Source organism: Patiria miniata, unplaced genomic scaffold (genome assembly GCF_015706575.1).
Source record: "Patiria miniata isolate m_02_andy unplaced genomic scaffold, ASM1570657v1 HiC_scaffold_17, whole genome shotgun sequence".
NCBI lineage: Eukaryota > Metazoa > Echinodermata > Asteroidea > Valvatida > Asterinidae > Patiria > Patiria miniata.
This window is the reverse complement of record NW_024037055.1, coordinates 11,716,961-11,741,506: the sequence shown is the minus strand read 5'-3', so window position 1 is coordinate 11,741,506 and position 24,546 is coordinate 11,716,961. Positions and strand designations below refer to the sequence as shown.

The window sequence follows — 24,546 nt, the reverse complement described above, 5'->3', positions numbered from 1 at the left end:
TAGTTAGCTTCCTTGCCTCAATGACTGCCGATTTATTCCTGCCAACCTGCCAGCCCAGCTGCCAATTCTCACTGTGTGAGAATTCGGCAGTGTGGTCCAGGCGCGGTTCTAGAACCAATATTTTTGGGGGGCTAGCAGGGTGGATCCAGAATTTTTTTCAGGGAGGCGTGCTGAAATGTAGACGGTAATTTTCTCCAGACACTTAGGCTCCGAAAATCAATAGGTGGGGGGGGGGGGGGGGGGGGGGGGGGGGCACACTATTTGAACTACAAATGCTATTTTCAATGGGGAGCACCAATGAAATCCTAAAATCATTCACACTTTATTAACTACAAATGCAACCTTGTCAGGACTATTTCTTTAGGGGGAGTCTTTCGCATGTACATCACAATCTTCTTTTTGCTAAAGCAAAAATCTTTTTACAGAATTTATTTGGGGGGCTAGACCCCCCCCCCCCCCCCCCCCCCCACCCCCCCCCCCCCCCCCCCCCCCCCCCCCCCCCCCCCCCCCCCCCCCCCCCCCCCCCGGAGAACCGCGCCTGGTGTGGTCAAAATACAAAGAATACAAATTACAAAAAGCACACACATGTCAGTGTTATACGGGTATAAAAAAAAACAAAACAAACAAACAAACAAAAAACAAAAAGCTTCCGGTCTGGTGACGTCATCAATCTTTCTCCCACTCAACTTTACTTAGCATGAAGCTGCTTATATACATGTACAATGTACATCACTATAAAGTGATTTCAGAAAACTTCCCCAGACACAAAAAATCATTATTGGTTTTAAACGTTTTTCAACCTGCCGCTAGAGGGGGCTCTTACCTGTAATTACATCATCGGTATTTTTTTGTGTGAAGTACAACATAGCCAACAATGCAGAAAAGCCAAATATCAGCACAAGTGAGACAAAACGAAAGGTTTTTCTGCAACTATTACAAAAATACTGCAAGTGAGACTTGCGCAATGCCCCTGCTATGCTGGCAGTTTTTTTAAAAATAAAATCAGTGTCCCTAACCAAAATGGAAGATGTCTATTGTTTTAGAATAGTGACCTTGACCCTTGACCTGTCGGTCCCAAAATCAATAGGCCCCTTAAGACTTTCAACAACCCTCAAACCAAATTTCTATTCCCTAAGTAAAGTATTTCTCAAGTCATTGCATTGACAAGTTTTCTATTGTTTCAGCAATAGTGACCTTGACCTTTGACCTGTCGGCCCCAAAATCAATAGGTTTCTAAAGACTATCAACAACCCATCAACCAAATTTCCATTTGGAGTTCCGAAGTGAATACGTCACGCGCACAAAATGTGTGTAAAAGACATTAGCGCGTGATTCAGCCCGTGAACCAACATGCGTGCGTACACCATTTGTTTGCACTACACTTTTGGTTCTAAATGACGTCACACTTTGGTACTCCATAGGTTTCTTAAGACTACCAAGAACAACCCACAAACCAAATTTCAAGTTCCTTTTAAAGTAAAGTATTTCTCAAGTTATCACGTTGACAAGATTTCTATTGTGTTAGCAATAGTGCCCTTCACCTTTGACTTGATGGCCCCAAAATCTATAGGCTTGTTAAGACTATCAAGAACAACCCACAAACCAAACTTTACATTCCTAAGGCCAAACAAAAAAAATGGTGTGTTTACGGTAACCCGACCGACCTGGAATTTTTTCGGCCAAATTGCCGACCTCAAACTCTTTATTGCCATTTTGAAGGTTGATATTGATCATTTTTAATGAACAAATTTCAAAAATTTCAAGTACTTTTAATTATTTGCCATGAACATAGACCATTTTCCACACTTGAAACTGACCATGATTTGACACAAAGATACCTGTGTTAAACGTGCGAAAATCGCGACGATCTCAAAACTTGAATTCTCAAACTACATGAAGTACGATTATCTTTGCACAAACGCATCGGGGTGAACTGGTGCGCCTGGCCGACGGATGGCATGGTTCTCCCCACGTACAAACGTGCGTACTGCGAATCGGCCCGACAAAAATGCCGATCACATTTTTCAGCCCCCGTTACGCACAATATAATTATTATTCACGCCATTAAAATGCACAATATAATTGTTACATACCCAATTATTTCATCTTGACATGCAAAATCTTGACAAAAATCCTGTTTTTCTGATGCATGTGTGATCAAAATGCACACGATGACGGGTTCTGTCGACCGCCAGCTGACAGGCATGCAGCGCATACAGCATGGTACACTGGTCCCTTCGCGTACTAACGGAATCAATACTATAATGAAGGACCGGAACCAGTGACTACTGCCTGTACAAACATTGTAGCACAATGATGTTGAGCCGTCGGCTGAAGTTGGATCGTAAAATACCAAACAAACATCGGTGGAGAAAGAGAATTTCTGCGAATTAATTCACAGAACGTGATCTTTATTTTCTATGTATGTGTTTTCCATTAAAATGACGAGATTGCAAAGCTCGAACTTGTGGCGTAACATCGTAACGTGTTTCTGCAGTAGTGCAAGATTTTCGGCCACGTGGGATGGGCCGTACACAGTGCAGTAATGCACACTGACACTGCGCCGTGTGCATGGCGCGATGTACGGCCGGCCAGACTGAATGTCGGCGGCGCCAGCGGCCGTGATGTATGTTAAGCATAAAGTGGAATCACCCACCTTTAAAAATATTTTTTATTAGGTGAGGCAAGTTTTAATCACTTTTGATGGCCAGTCTTGACAATTTTCGTGGCGCAAATGAAAATAATCCAGGCACAAAATAAACATGATTCCTTGCTCTATGATGCTCCATTAATCAGCACCCCAAAAAAATTGGCGAAATAATTTTTCCGACCTATTGACGCTATTTTGAAAGGCATGTAATCGGAAGCAAAATGATTTTTTTCTTCACCTTAATTTCTTAATTTGAAACTTACTTTTTAATGTAATTTTGATTTTTTTCTTTAATTACAAAAATAGGGGTCTACAAGATCTTCTATCAAAAATTTTCAGGACTTTTAAAAAGCGGGCCCCGAACCCCACGCCATGGCTTCGCAGGTTGTTGAATCACAGCAAAACTTCCCCCACAGGTTTGAAAAAATCCTGGGGAGAACCCTGGGACGGTACGAATTAATTTGGAATGAAATGTATCGATTGAGTAGCGAAAGAACACGCATGAGCCTGCAGAACTGAAATAAAAAAAAAAAAAATACAAAATAAAATTATTTCCCTACCTACCTGGATTTTTTTCAGACCGTTACCGTAAACACACCATTTTTTTTGTTTGGCCTAAGTAAAGTATTTCTCAAGTTATCGTGCTGACAAGAGTTAACCTAACCAATACATAACACACACACACGCACTCACACACCCTTGCACAGGCATAGAATTTTGCAATGTCGCACACTTATTTCAAAATGTTATTATTTTAACAAGAATGAATTTCCTGGGCTGCAATTCGGACTTATATCCCTTTTTCTAAAACTCTTCCATTTACAATGGATCAACCCACCTTGGAAATTCCTAGTTTTTGAGTAAAATCCATATATCCATTTTGTGAAAAACTTGTGGGTAATGATGTGGACGAGGCCAAACCGACCCGAAACATTAGAGATTATAAACCGAATCCAAACCAAAACCGATCTTTACTCCCTCAAACCGACCTAACCCGACCCGACAAAAAATAAGGTAAAACCGACCCGAACCGACCCGACCCGAAAAAACCCCCGAATACCCTTGCTTTGACAAAGTGATCCCTTTTTTTTGTGCCTGCCCTTACCCACGTGGCATGAATTTGTTTGCAAAACCATGTCTCTCCAGAGCTCTCTGTCATACTCAGTGGGTTGATCGAGAGTAACTCCGCTTACTGAACAAATGCATGGTATCATCACGCGGTATCATGAAAACTGTTACTATGTATCTATTTCACTGTCAGTCCCATCCGACTGGAGAAATTAATACAGTGGGAACTTGATAGTGCACTCGGTGGCCACACCACACAATGGGCTGCGGTCACAGTGACTGTCAATAATATTGTATCACCTAAATTTCTCAACTGTTTCGATTTATTTCGGTTTATTTCGGGGTTTTCAAAAGATGGCTAAACCGACCCGACCCGACCTGAAAATGAAAATGCAAAACCGAAACCGACCCGACCCGACCGAAAAGATGGACAAATCGACCCGACCCGACCCGAAGTCGGTTTCGGGACCCGAAGTCGGTTTCGGGTCGGGTCGGTTTCGGTTTCGGGTCGGGTTTGCACATCAATACTTGTGGGGTACCAAAACGGTACCCCGCAAGTCGGTGGGCATTCCTTGTGGGGTACCTCCCATTGTTCCGGCACCCCATAAGGCAGTGTTTATACGTTCACCCAAACGTGTGTTCACCGTCGATCGTGGACGTCCTATATTGTCCCTCTTTTGTTTGTACCAACATTTTAGGAAGACTTCCATATGTTTAGTACACGACCCCAATCGCAGACGTATGCTTCTCTGGTATTTTTCGTCCACGGTTTGAAAAGATGAACATGTACACCCATGTTTGTTTATGGTGTGAATCGAAGATTTTCTTTTTTTCCTCTTCCCTTTTCTTTGTACGCCTAACTTTTTCGCAACAGCTCTCATTGGTTTGTACACGGTTTCTATTAAATTGAGGTCGTCCTCGATTTGGTTCCTGTCCTCAATTCACCAATGATGTTGCACGTGTGTGTCCTCGATTTACATCGCAAACAAATGCAGACATACGCACAGACATACAAACAGAAGGAATACGCTATCACAATATCCCCCTCCAGCTTACAGCCAGGGGGATAAAAACAAAAACAAAAAAATAAATCAGACAAAATTTCCAGTCCAACCAACTTTGCTAAATTGAATGATTGTGTGTGACAAACAGGAATGACAAAATTGAACACATTCGTAAAGGAATTTGAATGCCTCAAAACAAAATTGAATTCTGAATATGAAAAACAGTAAAAACTGAAGAGGCAAATCACTTTAACTTAAACGCGCAAAACTTAAATTGGCTGCTAATTTGCTGAAATTGATCGAGAAAATCTATACACCACCATTTTTTACATACCTGTACACATCTACATGTACCTTGTGCATTCGTACAAAGTTCAACCAAATTGGATTCGTAATTCTCTGTAGATAGTAAAGTCAACAAAATCTATGTACAATTCAATCCTAAATATTGTTGATTGCCAAACTTTTAAAAATCTTACAAAACTTTCTTGCATACTTAAATTATTCCTTTCGCACAGGGATTGGACATTTATATTGGGACATGAAAAGATGGCAAAATGCAGCGAGGATAACTCCCAACTAGGGTAGTGTTGGATTGTATTATTGTTGCAACTTGTACCAACGTACCTCTCCCAAGATGTCTGCAGATAAGTGCTTGAGCTAGCATCATTTGGCCACATCGTAACATACAGCCCCAGCCCTGATCTGTCGTGGGGCCTGTTCCACCTTCAAAACAAAGAAAGAATGATGTGTTGACAAACACAAATGCCCCACTAAGCCAAGATTTTAGATCCAACGACTGAGTTATACAGCATGCATACCAGTACAAACACAAAATTGAGATCACAAATGTATATATCTAAAAACATACCTCTATTTTGATTGGAGTTGATAAGCAACTAATTCTCAATAAACGGGGGAAAGTTCTGAACTTTTTCCCCCTGTAATTACCTTAACCTTTCATTCTCTTGTTTTATTCAAATCCAGGGTTCATGCCTAATAGCCCATTAACAATGATTGGGGCACAAATGCCAATATCATTAACACTTGCTGATGCCACCGGTAGGCATAAGCATGGGACACAATTGTGACCACAATACCAAGGGCTAATAAGATCACGCAAGGCCTGGTAGGAACCAACATGGCACAGCACGATCATACCCATGGGCACAAGGTATGCTGACAACACTTGTCAAAATGACAAGCCTTCCCAGTGTAGCAAGATCCATCAGGTCAAAAACTTCTAGGCCAAAATTCCTCAGAGTTTTGGTCACCAACTGCAGTATGATCCAATTAGTGTTTGATTGTTAAATGGGATTAGCTTTCATTGTCTTAGTGTATGGAATGCTAAAGAGGCATGTAATGCGATCATCGAATCGGTGATGCACTTTAGCAAGCAGTGATGCATATTCATCATCTGTAATGGACTTTCACGACTGGTGATCAACTTTGCACCGGTGATGCATATATTCAAAATTGGTGAGTGTCTTTTTATTCGGTGATGGTGATCATATTGGTGATGAACTTTCACAGTCGATGATAAACTTTGCAATCGGTGATGGACTTTCATGACCCTTGATCAACGGTGAAATTGGTGATGGACTTCTGCAATCATTAATCAACTTTGCAATCGGTGATGGTCTTTTGCAATCGCTGATCAACTTTGCAATTGGTGATGCGCTTTCACAGTCAATGATCAACTTTGCTATCACTGATGGACTTTCACAAAAATAGTGGATGAAAATATCCCCATCAAAAAAACCCTTTCCTTTATTTGTTGTGGTATTTTGGGGGCGGCTGGTGTCTTTCTAGGCTTTTTGTTGATTTTGCTTGCTGGTTGCCGCTGCTGGTGATAAGCTAAGCTGGTTATAGTATGCAGAATCACATGTATTTACAATATATTTTAAGGAGGCTATCAGAGCATATTTTCTGTGAATTCGTTTCTGCACTTCACCCATCAACTTAAAAAAATATTTTTTTAATTTTTTTTTAGAAATCAATCTGTAAATTAATCATCCCCTAAAACCAAACTTTGAAATCAACTAAAGAATAATCACAGGTTTTTCAACTATCAATTTATGAAGTGAAATTAAAAACAGTTATAATACTTGAGCAAAAAGAATGAAAAACAAGAAGCGCTAAATAAATGTTGGCACATTTTCAATGGTAACAATAACTACTTTAACAAATATTGACAACTAATACAAAGTTTTAGAAATGGACTCTTCATTGCATATATAATTTCTAACAAATCAGTGGATGACCAGTGTGATGAGTGCTAATAATTAAAAGCAACATTTAAGGCCCCCAAAAATAGTCGGTCTCCGGTCAGCGCGCGCGTCGATTTTAATCATGCGGGTCAATTTTTTTTGTTTCAAATTTTCCGCGGTAGCTACAACAACGATCTCTATTGCCGCACCACCTCAAATTGTTGTACCAAAGAGCACCAAGGAATGGTGAAATTGCACAAAGGCAAATGATGGAGGTCACCAAAGTATATGAAGACACAACAAAAGCAAAATAGTATCCACCTTGTCTGTACAATCCAAGCTTGGAAAAAAAAAGCCGACTAAAAAAAAAAATAAAAAAAAAAAAAAAAAGGTGTCGCCGCATCAATTCCGGAACTTTCGTCCGACACCAGAGACCGACTATTTTGTTTTTGGCCTAAAACCGATTGCAAAACTGATCAATGGTTATGAAAGTCCACCACTGATTGCAAAGTTGATCATCGACTGTGGAAGTCCATCACCATTGAACAATTTGATCACCAATCAAGAATATTCATCAACAATAAATAAGACCATCACCGATTGCAAAGTTGATCACAGATCACAAAAGACCATCACCAATTACAACGTTGATCACCATGGGCGTCGCCAGGATTATTCCTAGAGGGGGCGAAGCACTTTTTTCCCCGAAATCCCTGTACTTTTCCCAGCATATTCTCGATTTTCATTTTTCGAGGGGGCAGGGACATTTGGCCCCCCCCCCACCCTATTAAATTAACAGCAATATGACTTCTCTTTCTTTTTCCCCCCTTTTTTTAAACTCCTTTTTTGGGGTTTTATTTTGGTTTGCTTTTCCAGGGCGGGGGGGGGGGGGGGGGGGGGGGGGGGGACAACCCCCTTGCGACACACATGTTGATCACCGATCGCAAAAGTCCATCACCGGTTACAAAGTTGATCACTGATTGCGAATGTCCATCACCGACTGCAAAGTTAATCACCGGTCGCAAAAGTCCATCACTGATCATGAATTTGCTTCACCGGTGCAAAGCTTATTACCAGGCGTGAAAGTCTATCAGCAATTTGATGATCACATTAAAAACCCCTTTGGCATTCCATTCACATGTGGCTGTTTATGGACATATTACTGTGTTGTGTCCGACAGGGTTAGGGTAACATGTCAGTCAAGAACACAAAGATATGACAGGTACCAGTACTTGTAGTACCTATATTGGGAAATCCTTTGCGATATGTCATCCACAGTCTGGAGCGTACATCTCTTTTTGCCTCCATCCGTTGTCTCTTCATATCATACTTCCTGCCCATGATCCATACAGGGCCTTTGTCAGTTGGAAAATCTTCAATAGACACCATTCCACTTTCATACGTAACACATGCTGTAATGAATAAAAACCATCACTGAAAATTAAAGATACCAAATTGACGTCAAACTATATTTTATGACCATGTTTTACATGTATATCACAAATTTGTGACATGCTACAAGTTTGTTCATTATGAGAGGAAAACATTCATGTTGCAAGAATTGACGGGCAAGAACAAAAGGGTTGGGAAAATAACGTAGTGTAGAATATTTGGATGGGCAATGCCACGAAAAAGTGGACATGGCTAAAAAGTTGAACATTTGTGAATTCTTCAGAACTACAAGCTTCACAACTTCAAATGTGGTATCACATTAAAGGGGATAACACAACCTTTTATTTTCAGAGTCACTTTGGCACCTTGTTTGTACAGGCAAAATGCAATCTGTGATTGTAAGTTTCTTTTTTTAAGGCAGAGAAATGTTAATTTTTAAGCCAAAAGATTTTTGGTTGGGTCATTTGATTCTTATATGTATGTTTAAACTTGCACCAAAGATGGGCAGACAAACCATGCAAACTCTAACGTGAGTTACCTTAAGATATCCCTGTAGATATTTCTTGCTTGATTTGATATTTTTTGAAATTATTGTTATAGCAGCATATGACTTGCACCCTAATGATTTAAGAGCACTAAAGAGCACTATTGTGAACAGCATGAGGAAACTGTCAAAGGTAAAGTATGTACATTGTAAGTTGTTGCCATGTCCTTTTTTAAAAGCATATTGCCAAACGTTCAGAAGATTATTTTGTTGGCCTCCTTTGTGTAGTCTTGTCACGTAATTTCTGTGGGATCTTCTGTGAATATGCTTTGACATTAGTTTATAGACTAACAGCACAGAGTTGACAGAATTGATATCCAGGAATTATCTCTGTGGGACATTGTTTTCATTATAACTCCACATTTGTTGACCAAACCTTTTTGATATTCTTGATGCTTCTGAGACAACCATGTGTGACTTTTCCTCTTCATTATATATCCAGAAAATTTGTATTGCATTACTAATTCCAAACACCACCAGCTCTACTCAGTATAGCCTTGGTCAATGCTCTCATCGTTATTCGTCCCGTACGCGGTCAATCGTCGGCATATATCCTCACGCGCTATGCACATGCATGTAAAAATACAGCGCGAACAGCGACCTCATGCCGCCACTATTTTTTTATGCAAATCAGTTGGGGACGATCGAGAGCCTTGGTTCAATCGTCGGCAAAAGCTTATGTTTTTCTTTATTTTGCGCTGGATTTCTAGCGCGCGACCTCGTATGCGAATACAGATAAGTGTAGGCGGGGCTAATATGTGGAGTGTCCAATCACACCTTGGTAAATCCAGACGTCATCAAATTATTTGCAGCTATTCGCCTTTTGCGGACGTGACAGGAACCACAGTTTTTGTCAGAGTTGTAATGACTCGAGTCAATGACTCGACTCGAGTCCGACTTGAGTCACATTTTTTGGCGACTCGACTCGACTCGAGTCCCGACGGGTAAATGACTCGACTCGACTCGAGTCACTGCGAGCAAATGACTCGACTCGACTCGAGTCCCTCATCAGAATGACTCGACTCGACTCGAGGAAGGCTAATAAGACTCGAGTCCCAAAATAAAAGCAAAACTTACTTGCGAAAAATATTTGCAATGACTTACGCTGCGCCGTTCGCGTTGCCAGTTTTTGTTCACGTCACGTTAATGTTCGCTAATAATGTACGTTTATATACAGCGGCAGTCTGTTTCCTCCTCCATAATGAAACAACAAACATACACCGTGTCGCGGACTCCCACCTTGTGGTTCTATAGCATGTAATGCTAAACCCGGAACCAGACTTAAAACGCATTTCTCAATCCGTGGTTTCATCATTGGTTTCGGGCGATTTTGAAGTTCTTGGTGGAACGCTGGCTAAATTCATGTCCCGATTTCACACAAAAAATGGATACGGACGGGCCCACCTTTAAATAATCAGAAACAGTTTTGTATAATGCAATTAGGTTTTAACGTTGTCAGCGATCAGCGAACAACAAAATCTAGATCCGAAGCCAAGCCGGTTATAAGACCGAAGTTTCACATCTTCTTATCTGTGACGTGAGCTAGCAATGGAAACTGTGGTTGGGTACCATACAGCATACTTTATATCTTTGGATTTCCGTAATAGACTGGTGCCTTGTATTCTTTCTCTCTTGTGTTTGTTGCTTTTTATTGTAATTTAGTGTTCAAATATTTGTGACTCGAATTGACTCGAGCTAAATACTTGACTCGACTCGACTCGACTCGACCACACTCTGTGACTCGACTCGACTCGACTCGACCTTGTTGACCTAATGACTCGACTCGACTCGAGTCACTTCTTAAAAATGACTCGACTCGACTCGAGTCACAAAAATCAGTGACTCGTTACAACTCTGGTTTTTGTGCATTGGTGTCGTGTGCAGAGACACACAACGTGTACGTGTATGGATTATGTACGGTGCCACGTTTCACTATGCAAGTTTCCACGCAACGATCGACCAATAAGAAAACGACATTTAAGGTCAGCTAAGGATATTAACATAATGAGCACCACCCCCAAAACCTCACATGGACGATTGAACCAAGGCTCTCGATCGTCCCCAACTGATTTGCATATAAAAATAGTGGCCGCGTGAGGTCGCTGTTCGCGCTGTATTTTTACATGCATGTGCATAGCGTGTGATTATGCCGACGATTGACCGCGTACGGGACGAATAACGACGAGAGCATTGACCAAGGCTATACTCAGTACCCAAAACAAGAATCTCAAAGACGAAGACTCTAAACCTATACTTCCCAGACACAACTGCAACGAGAGTAGTGATCCTCATAAAAATGTGATCACCCATTAACCCCTTCTATGTAAACATTCAGTCAAAATCAAACAAACAAGTGACTGTTTTCAACAGTTAAGAATTCCCAGCATACATAAAGCAGGAATGTCTGGCTGGGCTGGTTAAGTAGCTTGATACAGCTGTGCTTTAATTGACTCCCGGTGAGTGATAAAACAGCTGTGACGACAACTTGCTTGCTTTGTCTATTGACCCAGTTTGACTAGTCACAGTGCTTGCTTGACATATGATCTGACTGCTGGTGACTAGCCTTTGGTAAAAGTATAGCAGGAGAAATGGAAGTGAATTTTGACTCTCTGTGACTGTTTAAATAGCAGGAGGGTTAAAAAGCACCTTTTTTTTCCAGAGTTTTTGAAGTCATGATTTGTTCCCCCCAAAATGACACTTTCTTGACTTACATGGCATTTTTTTATATTTCCATACATTTATTGTTATGTGTCATTGCCTCAAACATGTAGTTTACCCAAGAATAACAATGAAGTTATTAATTAGATACATGCAATTTCTTTTTCCCATGAGGCAGACTGGTTCAATCCTGTCAAAACATCAAACTAAAATTAATGTACATGTACTCGTATGTCATTAAGCTTTTTTCATAAGCAAAATGTAACCTCCAGTGACATATTTTTTCAAATCATTTCGAACAACTTGTAACCTAGCCCAGGTTGGACGAAGTCTTCATTGCATTACGTAGGGAGGAAAGGGAGTCCACCTGGGCTACTTGTAACCAAGACAAGAGCATTATTTCACTACGGGAATAAATGTAAGCTTGGGAGGTGTTAAACTCTATGTTTTAGACTGGTTGGAGTCTGGAATGCTGTTTAATAATAGTGTTTAATACCGACCAAGCACATATTTATTTCCATTCATACATATCTTTTCGGTCAACAAATCAAAACTTTTCGGTCCAAAAGTCAGAAGTTAAAACTTTCCAACGATTTTGTTCAACAATTCAACTTTCCGTTTTTTGAAACACCCCTCTTGTTATTTAATGGACTGTCAAGCTCGCAAGTAAGACACAAACAACTCCTTTTTTTGGTGCGCGCGTACTGCGCGACGACGCACAGATGCAGCTCTGGTGATATGAGTGTGTTGTGAATTTAGAACAATTAAATACTGACTCACTGGTGTATTACACATGACAACGTGAGGACTGTGAACGTTCAACCATTAAATTGGTACAAGGCCCTGAATTTCAGGAGTCCAATGTTCATGTGACACTGGAAAATTGTTTGAGACCAGCCAGCTATGTCTTTATCATCTGTTTAAAACTGGCCACGTGACAGGCTCTCGAAACAATAGGAATAGGTAAACTGTATTATGAATTAGAAATAAAGGGGACTGTTTTCCCAATGTAACTATATCACATGAGGGCGATCGTGACGCATAGCTGCCATTGCGTACCAGCCTCACCTCCATGGGCACGTGCGCGTTCCTCCAACCCCTGGCCATGGGGGAATACAGATTTTGTCCCATGGCATAATAGTACAATATAATAGTGCGCAACCATACAGTCTGAGCGAATCCATTTGTACATGAAACAGCCGTCGTATCACAATTCTCGGGCCTGAGTGACAAGATTGATTTGCATCAATTTAACGTCACAGCTTTGGGGTCAATACGTCTTACATTCAAAATAGCTGTCATTAAAAGACAATTTTCGGGTGCATATGGGTTCCAGAAAGATGCCTAAATTTCTCAAAAATGTTGATAAGGACGACTTAACAACCCGGAGGAAAGAAGCTGAGACATCATAGAATGCAACCGTATGTAAAAGAATTTGCAATTTTTTTGGACAAACTCCTCCGTTCGCTCGTACCCACCAGGAAGCTGGGAAGGGTTGATGAGCTTCATAGAATCTTGTGAAGGAAGTGGGGATGGCATTCTGGGTAATTTATCATGACCTATGCATAAAGCATCTGGCTGCAGCTGTTCAAAGACCGCAGACCGTGTGGACAAATTTTGAGCGTCGCATAATGCAATCATTGACCCTTCATGAATTTGAAATGGAGCCTCAGCAAGTGACAGAAATTGAAAATTTACAGCACAGATAGGTTAACAGATTTTCCTAGTACGCTTTTCAACGAAAAAGAGCATTTACGAATAGGAATAAAAGAGTAATGAATCAGTCTAAGTTAACGACCAATTAAAACCTTTTTCCCTCTATTATCCCAACCCAGATTCCGAAAATCTACGGTGATCGCATGATGCGCATCATGGTTATTCATGATACGTACAGAAGACATGCACGACAGCCGTTGCAACCGATTTTTCTGGAGAATCCCCACCAAAATCGTCCAAAATTTTCATAATTTAGTTGCTTTTCCGCTTAAAAGCTTTTTTCCTATTTCTTTTTTTCTCTTTTTGTTCTATCCCAAATCCCATAGACTTTATACACGTTTTGTTCCCCGCGGCATTTTGGACCTAAAACAAACTTGTATTGTAATGAAACTTGTCCCATGTAAAGACCTCATAGTGCCATTGAGTACCAAAGAGTGACGTCACGATGACGTCATCATGGGTCACGTGACGTCATCTTCAATATGCAAACTTGATTTGAAACTGGGTATGTAGGTAGACGGGGATGTGTTATAGATGAAAATTGAAATGATGTCATCATGATGTCATTGTGTGATTTTACATCGATTTTTGAACTTTTGGACCTTTAAGGCATATCTAACAAACGCAATATGCTAAATTCAAAATTCTTTTTGTATTATGTTTGTTAGGTGACAGGTATACTCACAAAATTGTGAAAATAATGTGCCGTCATTATGACGTCATCAAAAATGCTATGTTTAAAAACACATAAGGGAATGTCCAATTGTCATGAAACTCGGTGGGTGGGTAAATAATAGTACTAGTACTAAAAATCTGAAATGACGTCATCGTGACGTCATCGGTAGATTTTCTACGATTTTTTTTAATATTTACAATTTTATTCTGCTTACAAACTTCAACACTTTTATTCGTCCGAATGGCTTCAAACATGCTAAATTCAAAATTCTTTTTGTATTAAGTTTGTTATGTAATAGGTATCTGCACATTTTTTTGGAAAAATGTGTGACGTCACGATGACATCATCAAAAATCCGATTTTTCAAAACACATCTGATTGACTTGAAACTTGGTGGGTAGGTAGATACTGTTAATAGTAGCAAAATCTGAAATAAATTCATGATGACGTCATCATCAAAGTTTTTTTTATTATATTTATAATTTTTAACATTTTCTTCTATAGGCCTAATGCTTTGCTGCATTTCCAAATATATTTCTTGAATATAAATATTTAAAAAAAGAAATGCGGAAAAGCATAGGCCTATGTCCTGTTCATCAAACAGGCATAGACCTCTAGTTAGGTGTTGGACCTTAAGCCCAACACCTATTGTTATTGTAAGAATTTACTATTATTAGGTGTTGGGGCTTGAGCCCAACACCTACTGTTATTCTATGAGTTCAATATTCTTGTTGTTATTATTCTCCAAGACACATTCGTTTCCAGAACTGTCTGTCAAAATGAAAACATATATGAATTTTAATCGTCAATACATGAATGCCCAACCCACTGAAGATGTGCTTTTTTGTAATTACGTCATCATGACGTCATCATGGGTCACGTGACGTCACTTCAAAAAATAACAAATTTAATCTTTGAAAATCAATAAGAAATCAACCGTGAGAGACCGGAACTTGAATTTTGCAGGAATCGATATGATAATACATGCTCTTCCTTTGATCCTGTGCGCGTCAAGGAAGGGTTTGCGGTATTCGCTTCAAAATTAAAGTACATGATGACCTTAATGCAGACAACACCTATCATGCCTATGCGCAAAAAAAAAATTGATTACGTCATCAGATCGGAAGTTACAATAGAAAGACCTTTAAACCTTCAAAAATTGCTAAAAAATCAACCGTGATAGATATAATCAAGATTTGGCTAAATATAGCACAGTTAAAATAGCTCTTGAACTTTCTGGTAATAACGTCACAATGATGTCATCAAGTATCATATTACAAGCAATCAAAGATTTCTAGATTTAATCTTTGAAAATCAATATAAAATCAACTGCTACAGATTTGATTTTGTTTTTTTATGGCAATCGATACAATATTGCAGGGTCTTCATTTTTGGTATTAAGTGCAAAATCACGTGACCCTTCCTTCCGGTCGAAACCGGAAGTGCCTTATTATTTGAAATTGGCAGAAGATGCGAACTTGCTTTCAACGATGTGAGTGTCTGCCTAGGCAGTACTGTACCGAAAATTGTACGTCATCAAATGTTAGAGCGCCCTCTGGCGGTATGTTGAAAAAGTCAAACATGGATTTAAACATGCATTTTTAGTAGATGTGTGTGGCAAAACATGCGGTAATCCATGGCCCAACACCGTGTGGTTGTTCCTACAACCTCTAGTTAGGTGTTGGGCCTGAGTGTACAGTACAGCAGCATACGCGCGTGCAGATCCTCACCGACTCTTTTTAACTATCCTCTGTATAATTACTACACGCGCTATTTTTCAACCCTCAACCCTCAACATCAACATCAACAATCAACATCAACAATCAACAATAAACATTAACATTAACATCAACAATCAACATCAACATCAACAATCAACAGCAACATCAACAATCAACATCAACAATCAACATCAACATCAACAATCAACATCAACCATCAGCATCAACATCAACAATCAACAGCAACATCAACAATCAACATTAACATCAACAATCAACATAAACAATCAACACCAACATCAACAATCAACAGTAACATCAACAATAAACATCAACAATCAACAATCAACATTAACATCAACAATAAACAATCAACATCAACAATCAACATCAACATCAACATCAACATCAACAACCAACATCAACAATCAACAACAATAATCAACAATGCGAAAAAAGCCAAACCTCTAGCCCAACACCGTGTGTTTGTCCTCAAACTCTAGTTTTTTTATTATTCTTCTAGACACATTCTTCTCTGGAACTGTTTGTCAAACTGAAAACATATATGAACTTCAATTGTCAATACATGAATGCACAACCCACTGAAGATGTGCTTTTTTGCAATTACGTCATAATGACGTCGTCACGGGTCACGTGATGTCACCTGCGAAAATAACAAATTTAATCTTTGAAATTCAATATAAAATCAACCGTGAGAGACCGGAACTTGAATTTTGCGGAAATCGACATGATAACGACATAAACATGCTCTTCATTTTATCTTGTGCGCGTCAAATCACATGACCCTTCCTTCCGGTCGAAACCGGAAGTTCCTAATAATTTAAAAGTGGAAAAAGATATGAACTTGCTTTCACTGATGTTAGCCTGTGGGTGGGTTGATCTTTCCAAAAAAATTATCGATGACGCCATCAAGTGTTCGAGCGCCCTCTAGCGGCAGATTAAAACATGTCCAAAACGCATTTTCAGTTGATGTCTGTGGCGAACTTTGTGGTCATTGCTTCAAAATTAATATACATGATGACCTTAATGCAGACAAGACCTGTGCGCGAAAAAAAATTGATTACGTAATCCACCTCAAGAACAGGGAGGCCAAGAGGGAACTGAAGATAGAATGGAACAATGTGCAGCTAAAACACTGCGAACATCCAGTGTACCTAGGCGTGCAACTCGATCGCACCTTATCCTATAAGCAGCACATCCAGAAGACAATAGGTAAAGTGGGATCTCGAAATGCCATCATCGGGAAGCTCGCAACATCACACTATGGTGCTGACCCCAAAACCGTACAAACAGCAGCTGTTGCCCTCTGTATGTCATCCGCAGAATACGCTTGTCCCGTATGGAGCAGATCAGCTCATGTGAAAAAGCTTGACACCACACTCAACAACACATACCGAAAGATAACAGGCTGCCTGAGACCAACAAAAGTTGAGAAGATATACCATCTCTCTGGGGTCGGATCTCCAGACCAAAGGCGCACTAACATCTGCCTAAAGGAACGACTGAAACAGTGCACAGATGGCAGGCACATGCTGTACGGACACCAACCGCCTCACAAGCGCTTTGTCCCGGTGTAGCGTGAATATCCGACTCCATGAAATGTGGACTCATTGGTAGTAGTGCGCACGCGTGAGTACGATACTACGCTATTTTTAGGATCGTTTGGGGAGAGTGACCTGTCACGTGCGAGGGATTAACCAATAAAAGGGAAAAAGGGGTCCAATTTTCATAGGAGTCAGATTTTCATGTGACACCGGCACAGCTTTCTGGATTCTGTCCTACCACCTGAGCAGAATCCCCCACCACCAGTCAAGCCTCTACCCATCAGAGGACTCAACTTGAAGTGGCCAGAGTGGCAATGTCTGAACCGGCTGTGGACCAGAATGGGGCGGTGCAGGGCCAACATGGCAAGATGGGGGTATACCGATAAAGAAGATACCCTCTGTGACTGCGGACAGATCCAAACGATGGACCATGTTCTGGAGTGCGGCGGAATAAACTGCACGGACAAGGACCTGACCCTTGTCACTGAGATGGCCATCACAAGCATCCAGAGATGGAGGGACATTATATGATCTATGGAGGAGACACGAACGAACGAACCGAAAGTTACAAAGAAAATACCTCTTTTCTTTTGAAAATTGCTAAAAAATCAACCGTCAGAGATATAATCAAGTTTTGTGCTTTACATGGCGCTTTAAATAGGTCTAAAACTTCCCAAGGTTACGTTACAATACGTTAACTAGAAGATGCCCTGCAGTCCCCTTGAAATTTGAAGTTGAACACACCTACGCCTTGAAACGCTCATTTAATGCCACGTACATTGTGCGTACAGGAAACGGGGATGATTGCGTACAAAAGGGAAAATCCTGAAAACAGTGTGCTATGATTGCGTACAAAAAGGAATTCCCCGTGCTCACTTCTTGAGTGTCTGGTTTCAAGACTGTTGTATGTTAACTATTGAGCTACATGCAACGGCTGTTTGATGGACCAATTTATTTGTTTACAAGTGTTTTGTACACGTTTATATGACAACTTCTTAATGCAAGTAATTTTTGACTTCTGATGACGCCATATAATACTCAAAAATTGGGCTGGACAAAGCGCCCAATTGGGCGCTTTTTTAAATTGGGCGCTTTTTCTAAAAACATGTGCAATGGGGTTAAGAGGGTATGGCGAGCAATATTTTGTATTGCGCTAATGGTGTGCGACCTTTACTTTTAGAGATATGAGCTATTTAATGGGTTTTGTAACGATTGTACTTGATAAGTTTACAGTACAGCAGCATACGCGCTTGCAGATCATCATCTGACTCATTTTTAAACTATCCTCTGTACAATTACTACCATGACTACACGCGCTATTTTCCAACCCTCAACCCTCAACATCGACATCAACATCAACAATCAACAATCAACATTAACATCAACATCAACAATCAACAATCAACATTAACATCAACATCAACAATCAACAATCAACGTCAACATCTACAATGGCCCAACACCGTGTGGTTGTTCCTACAACCTCTAGTGTATTTTGGGGTTTGTTGACTATTCTCCTATGCAAAAATTTGCAAATTCATCTCCGGAATTGTTTGTCGAAATGAAAAAAATATATGAACTTCAATTGTCGATACATGAATGCACAATCCACTGAAGAGGTGCTTTTTTGCAGTTACGTCATCATGACGTCATCACGGGTCACGTGACGTCACCTGCGAAAATAACAAATTTAATCTTTGAAATTCAATATAAAATCAACTGTTAGAGACCGGAACTTGAATTTTGCGGGAATCCACATAATAATACATGCTCTTTATTTTATCTTGTGCGCGTAAAATCACGTGACCCTTCCTTCTGGTCGAAACCGGAAGTGCCTAATAATTTGAAAGTGGAAAAAGATATGAACTTGCTTTTAACGATGTTAGTCTCTGAGTAGGTTGGGCTTTTCATAAAAATGATCGGTGACGCCATCAAGTGTTCGAGCTCCCTCTAGCGGCAGGTTCAAAAATGTCAAAACCGCATTTTCAGTGGGTGTCTGTGCCAAAATTTGCAGCAATCGCCTCAAAATGAATATACATGATGAACTCAATGCAAAAAAGACCTGAGCGCAAAAAATTCTGAAAATTTCTGGGAAATCAACCCTGAGGGATTTAATCTCGATTTGTCGGTTAACTGGCAGTTTATGAGGGATTTAATCTCGATTTGTCGGTTAACTGGCAGTTTAGAAATAGATCTAAAACTTCCCCATGTTTCGTGGTATTAAGTGAACTTTGAGATTTCCTGCAGCCCCCTTGAAATGTGAAGTTGACAACGCCTTCATCTTGAAACATTTCGGACAGAAAAATTTATGAATGAACGTTTGTTTACAATCCTTGCAAGTGCCGATGGAGGGCGCTCTTCCAGTAACCAAGTAATGAACACTAAGTGAAAATCAACATGACGGCTGTTATTTTGTAGAGAATTATTGATCGAAATCACTTCATTTTGGGAGAACTGTAGTAGTTTGAGGCCACAAACTGAACTGGTAATTGTCTCTACTATCAGCTGAGTAAGATCACTTTGATTGGTTGTGTAAGAAGTGCCATTTTGGTTTTGCACTGGTTGCTTTTACGTCGCTTAAATATTTGCAAATAATTCACTTATCGCTGTAGTTATAATCGTTGGATCGTTCTGATGTTGTTTCGTCGTACTACATGCGCTATTGTTCAACCCTCAACCCTCAACATCAACATCAACAATCAAAATTAACATCAACATCAACAATCAACAATCAACGTCAAAATCAACAATGGCCCAACACCGTGTGTTTGTTTCCACAAACTCTAGTTTTTCTTTTTTTTCTTTTTGTTCCACCCCCAAATCCCATAGACTTTGTACACGTTTATTCACTGCGGCATTTTGGACCTAAAACAAACTCGTATTTTAATGAAACTTGTCCCATGTAAAGACCCCATAGTGACATTGTGTCCCGAAGAGTGACGTCACGATGACGTCATTGTGGGTCACGTGACATCATCTTAAATGTGCAAACTTTAAGACCCTATATCTAGAGAACCTTAAGTCCGATTGGGTTGAAACTCGGTGTGTAGGTAGACCGGGATGTGTTATAGATGCAAATTGAGGTGACGTCATCATTACGTCTTTGAGTGATTTTATATAGATTTTTGAATTTCTGGACCTTTAAGCCATATCTCACGAACCCAAGATGTTAAATTCAAAATTCTTTTTGCATTAGCTATGTTATGCAATAGGTGTGTACAAAATTTGGAATTTTTGTGTGACGTCATGATGACGTCATCAAAAATGCGCTTTTTTGAAACACATATAAGGAAATGTTCGATCGTCATGAAACTTAGTGGGTGGGTAGATAATAACACTAGTACTCAAAATCTTGAATGACGTCACGATGATGTCATCGGTAAATTTTTTGCAATATTTTTTTTTTTTTAATATTGCCAATTTTATTCTGCCTACAAAATTTTACACTTTTATTAAAATACAATAAAATAATGAGCACTGCCAAGTATTGTTACGATGACGTCATCATTAGACATGTGACGTCATCGTTAACTTGTATATTTTAAGCCCCTATATCTCATGAACAGTAAGTCAGATTGGGTTGAAACTTGGTATGGGGGTAGGCCAGGATGTGTTACAAATAAATATTGAGGTGACGTCATGATTGACGTCATCTTGTGATTATATATTTATATTATTTTTTTTTAAATTGTGAAGACTTTTGCCGTTTCTCACAAACGCATTGTTCCAAAATCAAAATTCTTTTTAAATTAGGTTTGTTAGACAAAAGGTAAATGCACACAGTTTTGCATGACCTTACTTTTAAAAAAACATAATGCGGAAAAGCCCTATGTTCTGTTGGAAACAGACATAGACCTCTAGTTTGTCTTGTTCTGTTTGAAATCGATCATTAGCTTCATGAATGACTGCTGCATGGTATGACGTATGGATTGTGGAATCTGGGTTGGGATAATAGAGGGAAAATGGACCGTTTTTGTTAAGCACTGGGATACCGTCCTGAATTTCGGGACTCTTACGATGTAGTTAAATTTTAGTTGTGCCTCGAAATATATGTAGTTCTTTTAGTTGAAACTAACTTGAGTTACTCAAGTTAGTTTCGTAGTAGTAGTCAATAAATCCGTTGGTGATGTTGTCTATGGGGCTCTGCTACGCGAAGCAGCCATAGGTCCATAGTTCGACTAGGAATACCCATTCATAGGTGTGTAATCAATTGCAAACAAAAATGCGGACTAGGCCTAACTAAATGGTCAATGAGTAGCCCCACTTGTGTGGCCTCAGTATTGCTGCGCTGTAGCACAGCAATACTGAGGTCACAAAAGTGGGCCTAGTCAATAAGGTGTTTCATGATAATATGCGCCATCTTATTCACGGGGCAAAAAGAACACGCGTTGCTAGACGCGGGCGCATTTTGGAATGACTGCATAATGACTTGGAAGCGCCAAAGTTTTCCACTGACGATGTGTACACAGCAACGCGTGTAAAATTGCCCTGCAGGCAAGATGGCACATATGACCGTGAAACACCTGATATTGCGGCAAAAATAATTGGGGCCAGTATTTGAAAAAAAAGCTGAATACGAAGTTACAACGATAGGCCTAATGTTGGCATGGAGCCAGACTAAAATTTGTCAAAGTACAAAAAAAACCAGCAATTTCCTGTTTAGTGCATATCTGGCAAGCTAACGTTTACTAAAGGTTTGCCTTAAAAAAAGGTGATTCGTAGAGTCCTAGGCCGACCGGTGCTCAGACTATTTCAAAATAATTTGGTAGTTTTCTTTTTTGATGGTTGCAATTGGGTCATTCCATGAAGTTGAGGAACAGGCCATAATTTTCTGAGGTCTGATTATAAAACAGTTGTTTTTTCTTTGTTATGGAATGGTTATTTCTATAACAAATGTCATTTGACAATAAGGCTATAAGCTTTTAAATGATACCATGCTCGATGATATTCAAAAATATTTTTCGTACCCAAATTCTGTAAATGTTATGTCGTCCGGCATAAAAAAATGTGAAAAAAGGGTGACAAAGAAACCTACAGTTCAAAAATAACTCATTTTGTAAAGAAAACAAGTGGACTGGAGTTGAGGTTTACACAAATTATAGTGAGAAGATGTACCCTTTTTATTGAAAAAATATATATCAGATTTTAAAATGTTTTGCCAAAATGGCATGCACAATTTAAAATGGATTGTGGATGTAACATATGGTGTCCCATGTTTCATATTATGTTACATCCACAACTGGCTTGTGTAAAGTTTTTTTTTTGCAGCAATTTAGGTCGGATTGACCCCAATATTTCATGATTGAACTGCTATTTGTAAAATAATGTGATTGTAGTCTATGCAAATAAATGTTTTGGCCAAATATGAAGAAAATCTTATGCCTGTGGGCACATGGTGTCCCGTGTTTTATAATACATCCACAACTGGTTGACATGGTCATGCCTAAAATAAGTATGAAAATCAGGACCTGTAATCTGCAATTGCCCTTGAAACAGAGATTTGGGGACTACATTTCTAAACACAAACAACAGTTTTTTTGGGGGGGGGTTGGAAATAACAATTTTAGCAGTCTTTAAAAGTATGTAGGCCTAAGTATGGATATTATTAAATAAAGCTTTTTGATGATAAATTCAAGTTTGGTGTGAATTTGAAGCGGTACATGATCATGTCATGAGTAATTATGGATAAGATCCCACATTCTCATTTACACAAAGCAGTGCCGGTTTTCCTTAAGTGGTCGAATACGCCCCCTTTTACCTAGCCTAGGGGGCCTATTATTTATGAAAAAACAAGGTTTGGATGTAACAGGACGTGGCGTCCGGTTATATCCACAACTTCTCCATAGTCATTACATGTAAATATATATTGTGTACAAATTTACCAACTTTCCAAAATCATGTGACTTAAATTTGAATGAATTGTTAAACCACAAATGTATGGGCTATCAAAAAATGCATAAACAAAACTTGTAGGCCTAGGCCTACAGTACAAGCAATTTGAAAATTTGACCCTGGGCACTATAAATTGTACATGTATCTCAACTTCGTGGAATGACCCATTGCAAATGTTGTAATTTCCCCATAGAACTATATTAAATTACTAGAGCGCTAACTCGACGTACAAAGTAGTGCCTGATGGGCGCATCCATGTTTGTGCACAAACCTATGGAAAACTCGAAATTTTGTACGGCTTTTGTACGGCTATTTGCATATCTGCGTTTGTATTCCATCATCGGTGCGTCATCAAAGCCGATACGCCCAAAACCGAAACACACGATCAGCAAATGAGTGTTTCATTTTGCTCTACGGCGCAAAAAGCGCAACGTGTGTGCGCGTCTCTCCGCTGCAGATGCGTCATGACGCGCTTAAGTTGTGTGCGTATCTTATAATTGCGCGTTGCATTTAGAGTACTGTACACTTTAAAATTCAATCCATCTATTTTGATTGTGTTCTACAAACACGCACAAGAACCGTACCCCCCACGGCGCGCTCCGAGCGAACCGAAAATCATCGCTGGATCATATGCATGCACGTTTCAAGTGTCAGGTTGGCTCAGTGCGGAAAGGGCATATTTTTAATCATTTTGGCCAAAAAAAATGACAAAATCCAGCGATGTTTGTTCTGCGCATATTACGTGAGTATGTCATGAGGTGTACAGTGGTGTAGTACGGAGTTTGGGGGCAAACTGTGCAGCGGTTCTGTGGGAAAATTTATGTCTGCATTTTGATGGACGTTTTTGTACTTAATTAGTGTTTTGTGCTGAAAACGATTTTGCGGGGTTCTTAATCTATGACTATCTGACTATGAGGCTCCACTACGTGTAGCCCCATAAATGTGGCCAGTTTACTGGACTTCCTCCGTAAACATAGGCCACACATCCACATGTACAAAAACGTGTCACACTTAGCCAAATCCAAATTTTGATTTTCACATTTTGGCTTAGTTTGTAGGGTTTTTTTGCTTTAGAAGCATACTCACCCTCTTTATAGGCTAATTAGAAAGTGCTGCCTTTTTCAGATGTCTAATTTTTGTGAAATTTTATGTTGAAATTTTGATACGCAAACGTGTGCAAATGAATCTGGAAATTTCACGAAAAATAGACACCTGAAAAAGGCAGCACTTTCTGATTATCCTATAAAGAGGGCGAGTATACTTCTAAAGCAAAAAAAACCTACAAACTAAGCCTAAATGTGAAAATCAAAATTTGGCAAAATGCGACACGTTTTTGTACATGTGGATGTGTGGCCTATGTTTACGGAGGCAGTCCAGTAAATAGGCCACATTTATGGGGCTACACTACGTGGAGCCTCAGTCTAGTACTATTTCTAGGAGTACGCGCAAGA

General features: G+C 39.7%; 1 protein-coding gene across 1 annotated transcript in view; it reads right to left on the bottom strand.

Moving 5' to 3' along the window:
* LOC119723831 (cysteine protease ATG4A-like) overlaps positions 1–24,546 on the bottom strand; it is a 68,305-nt gene that overhangs the window by 43,507 nt on the left and 252 nt on the right. Inside the window, exons 2-3 of the mRNA XM_038194709.1 lie at positions 8,174–8,344; positions 5,350–5,448 (exon numbers count right to left, since the gene is read on the bottom strand). Of these exons, the coding sequence (XP_038050637.1) occupies positions 5,350–5,448; positions 8,174–8,344 (270 nt within the window). The remainder of the gene's footprint in view (positions 1–5,349; positions 5,449–8,173; positions 8,345–24,546) is intronic.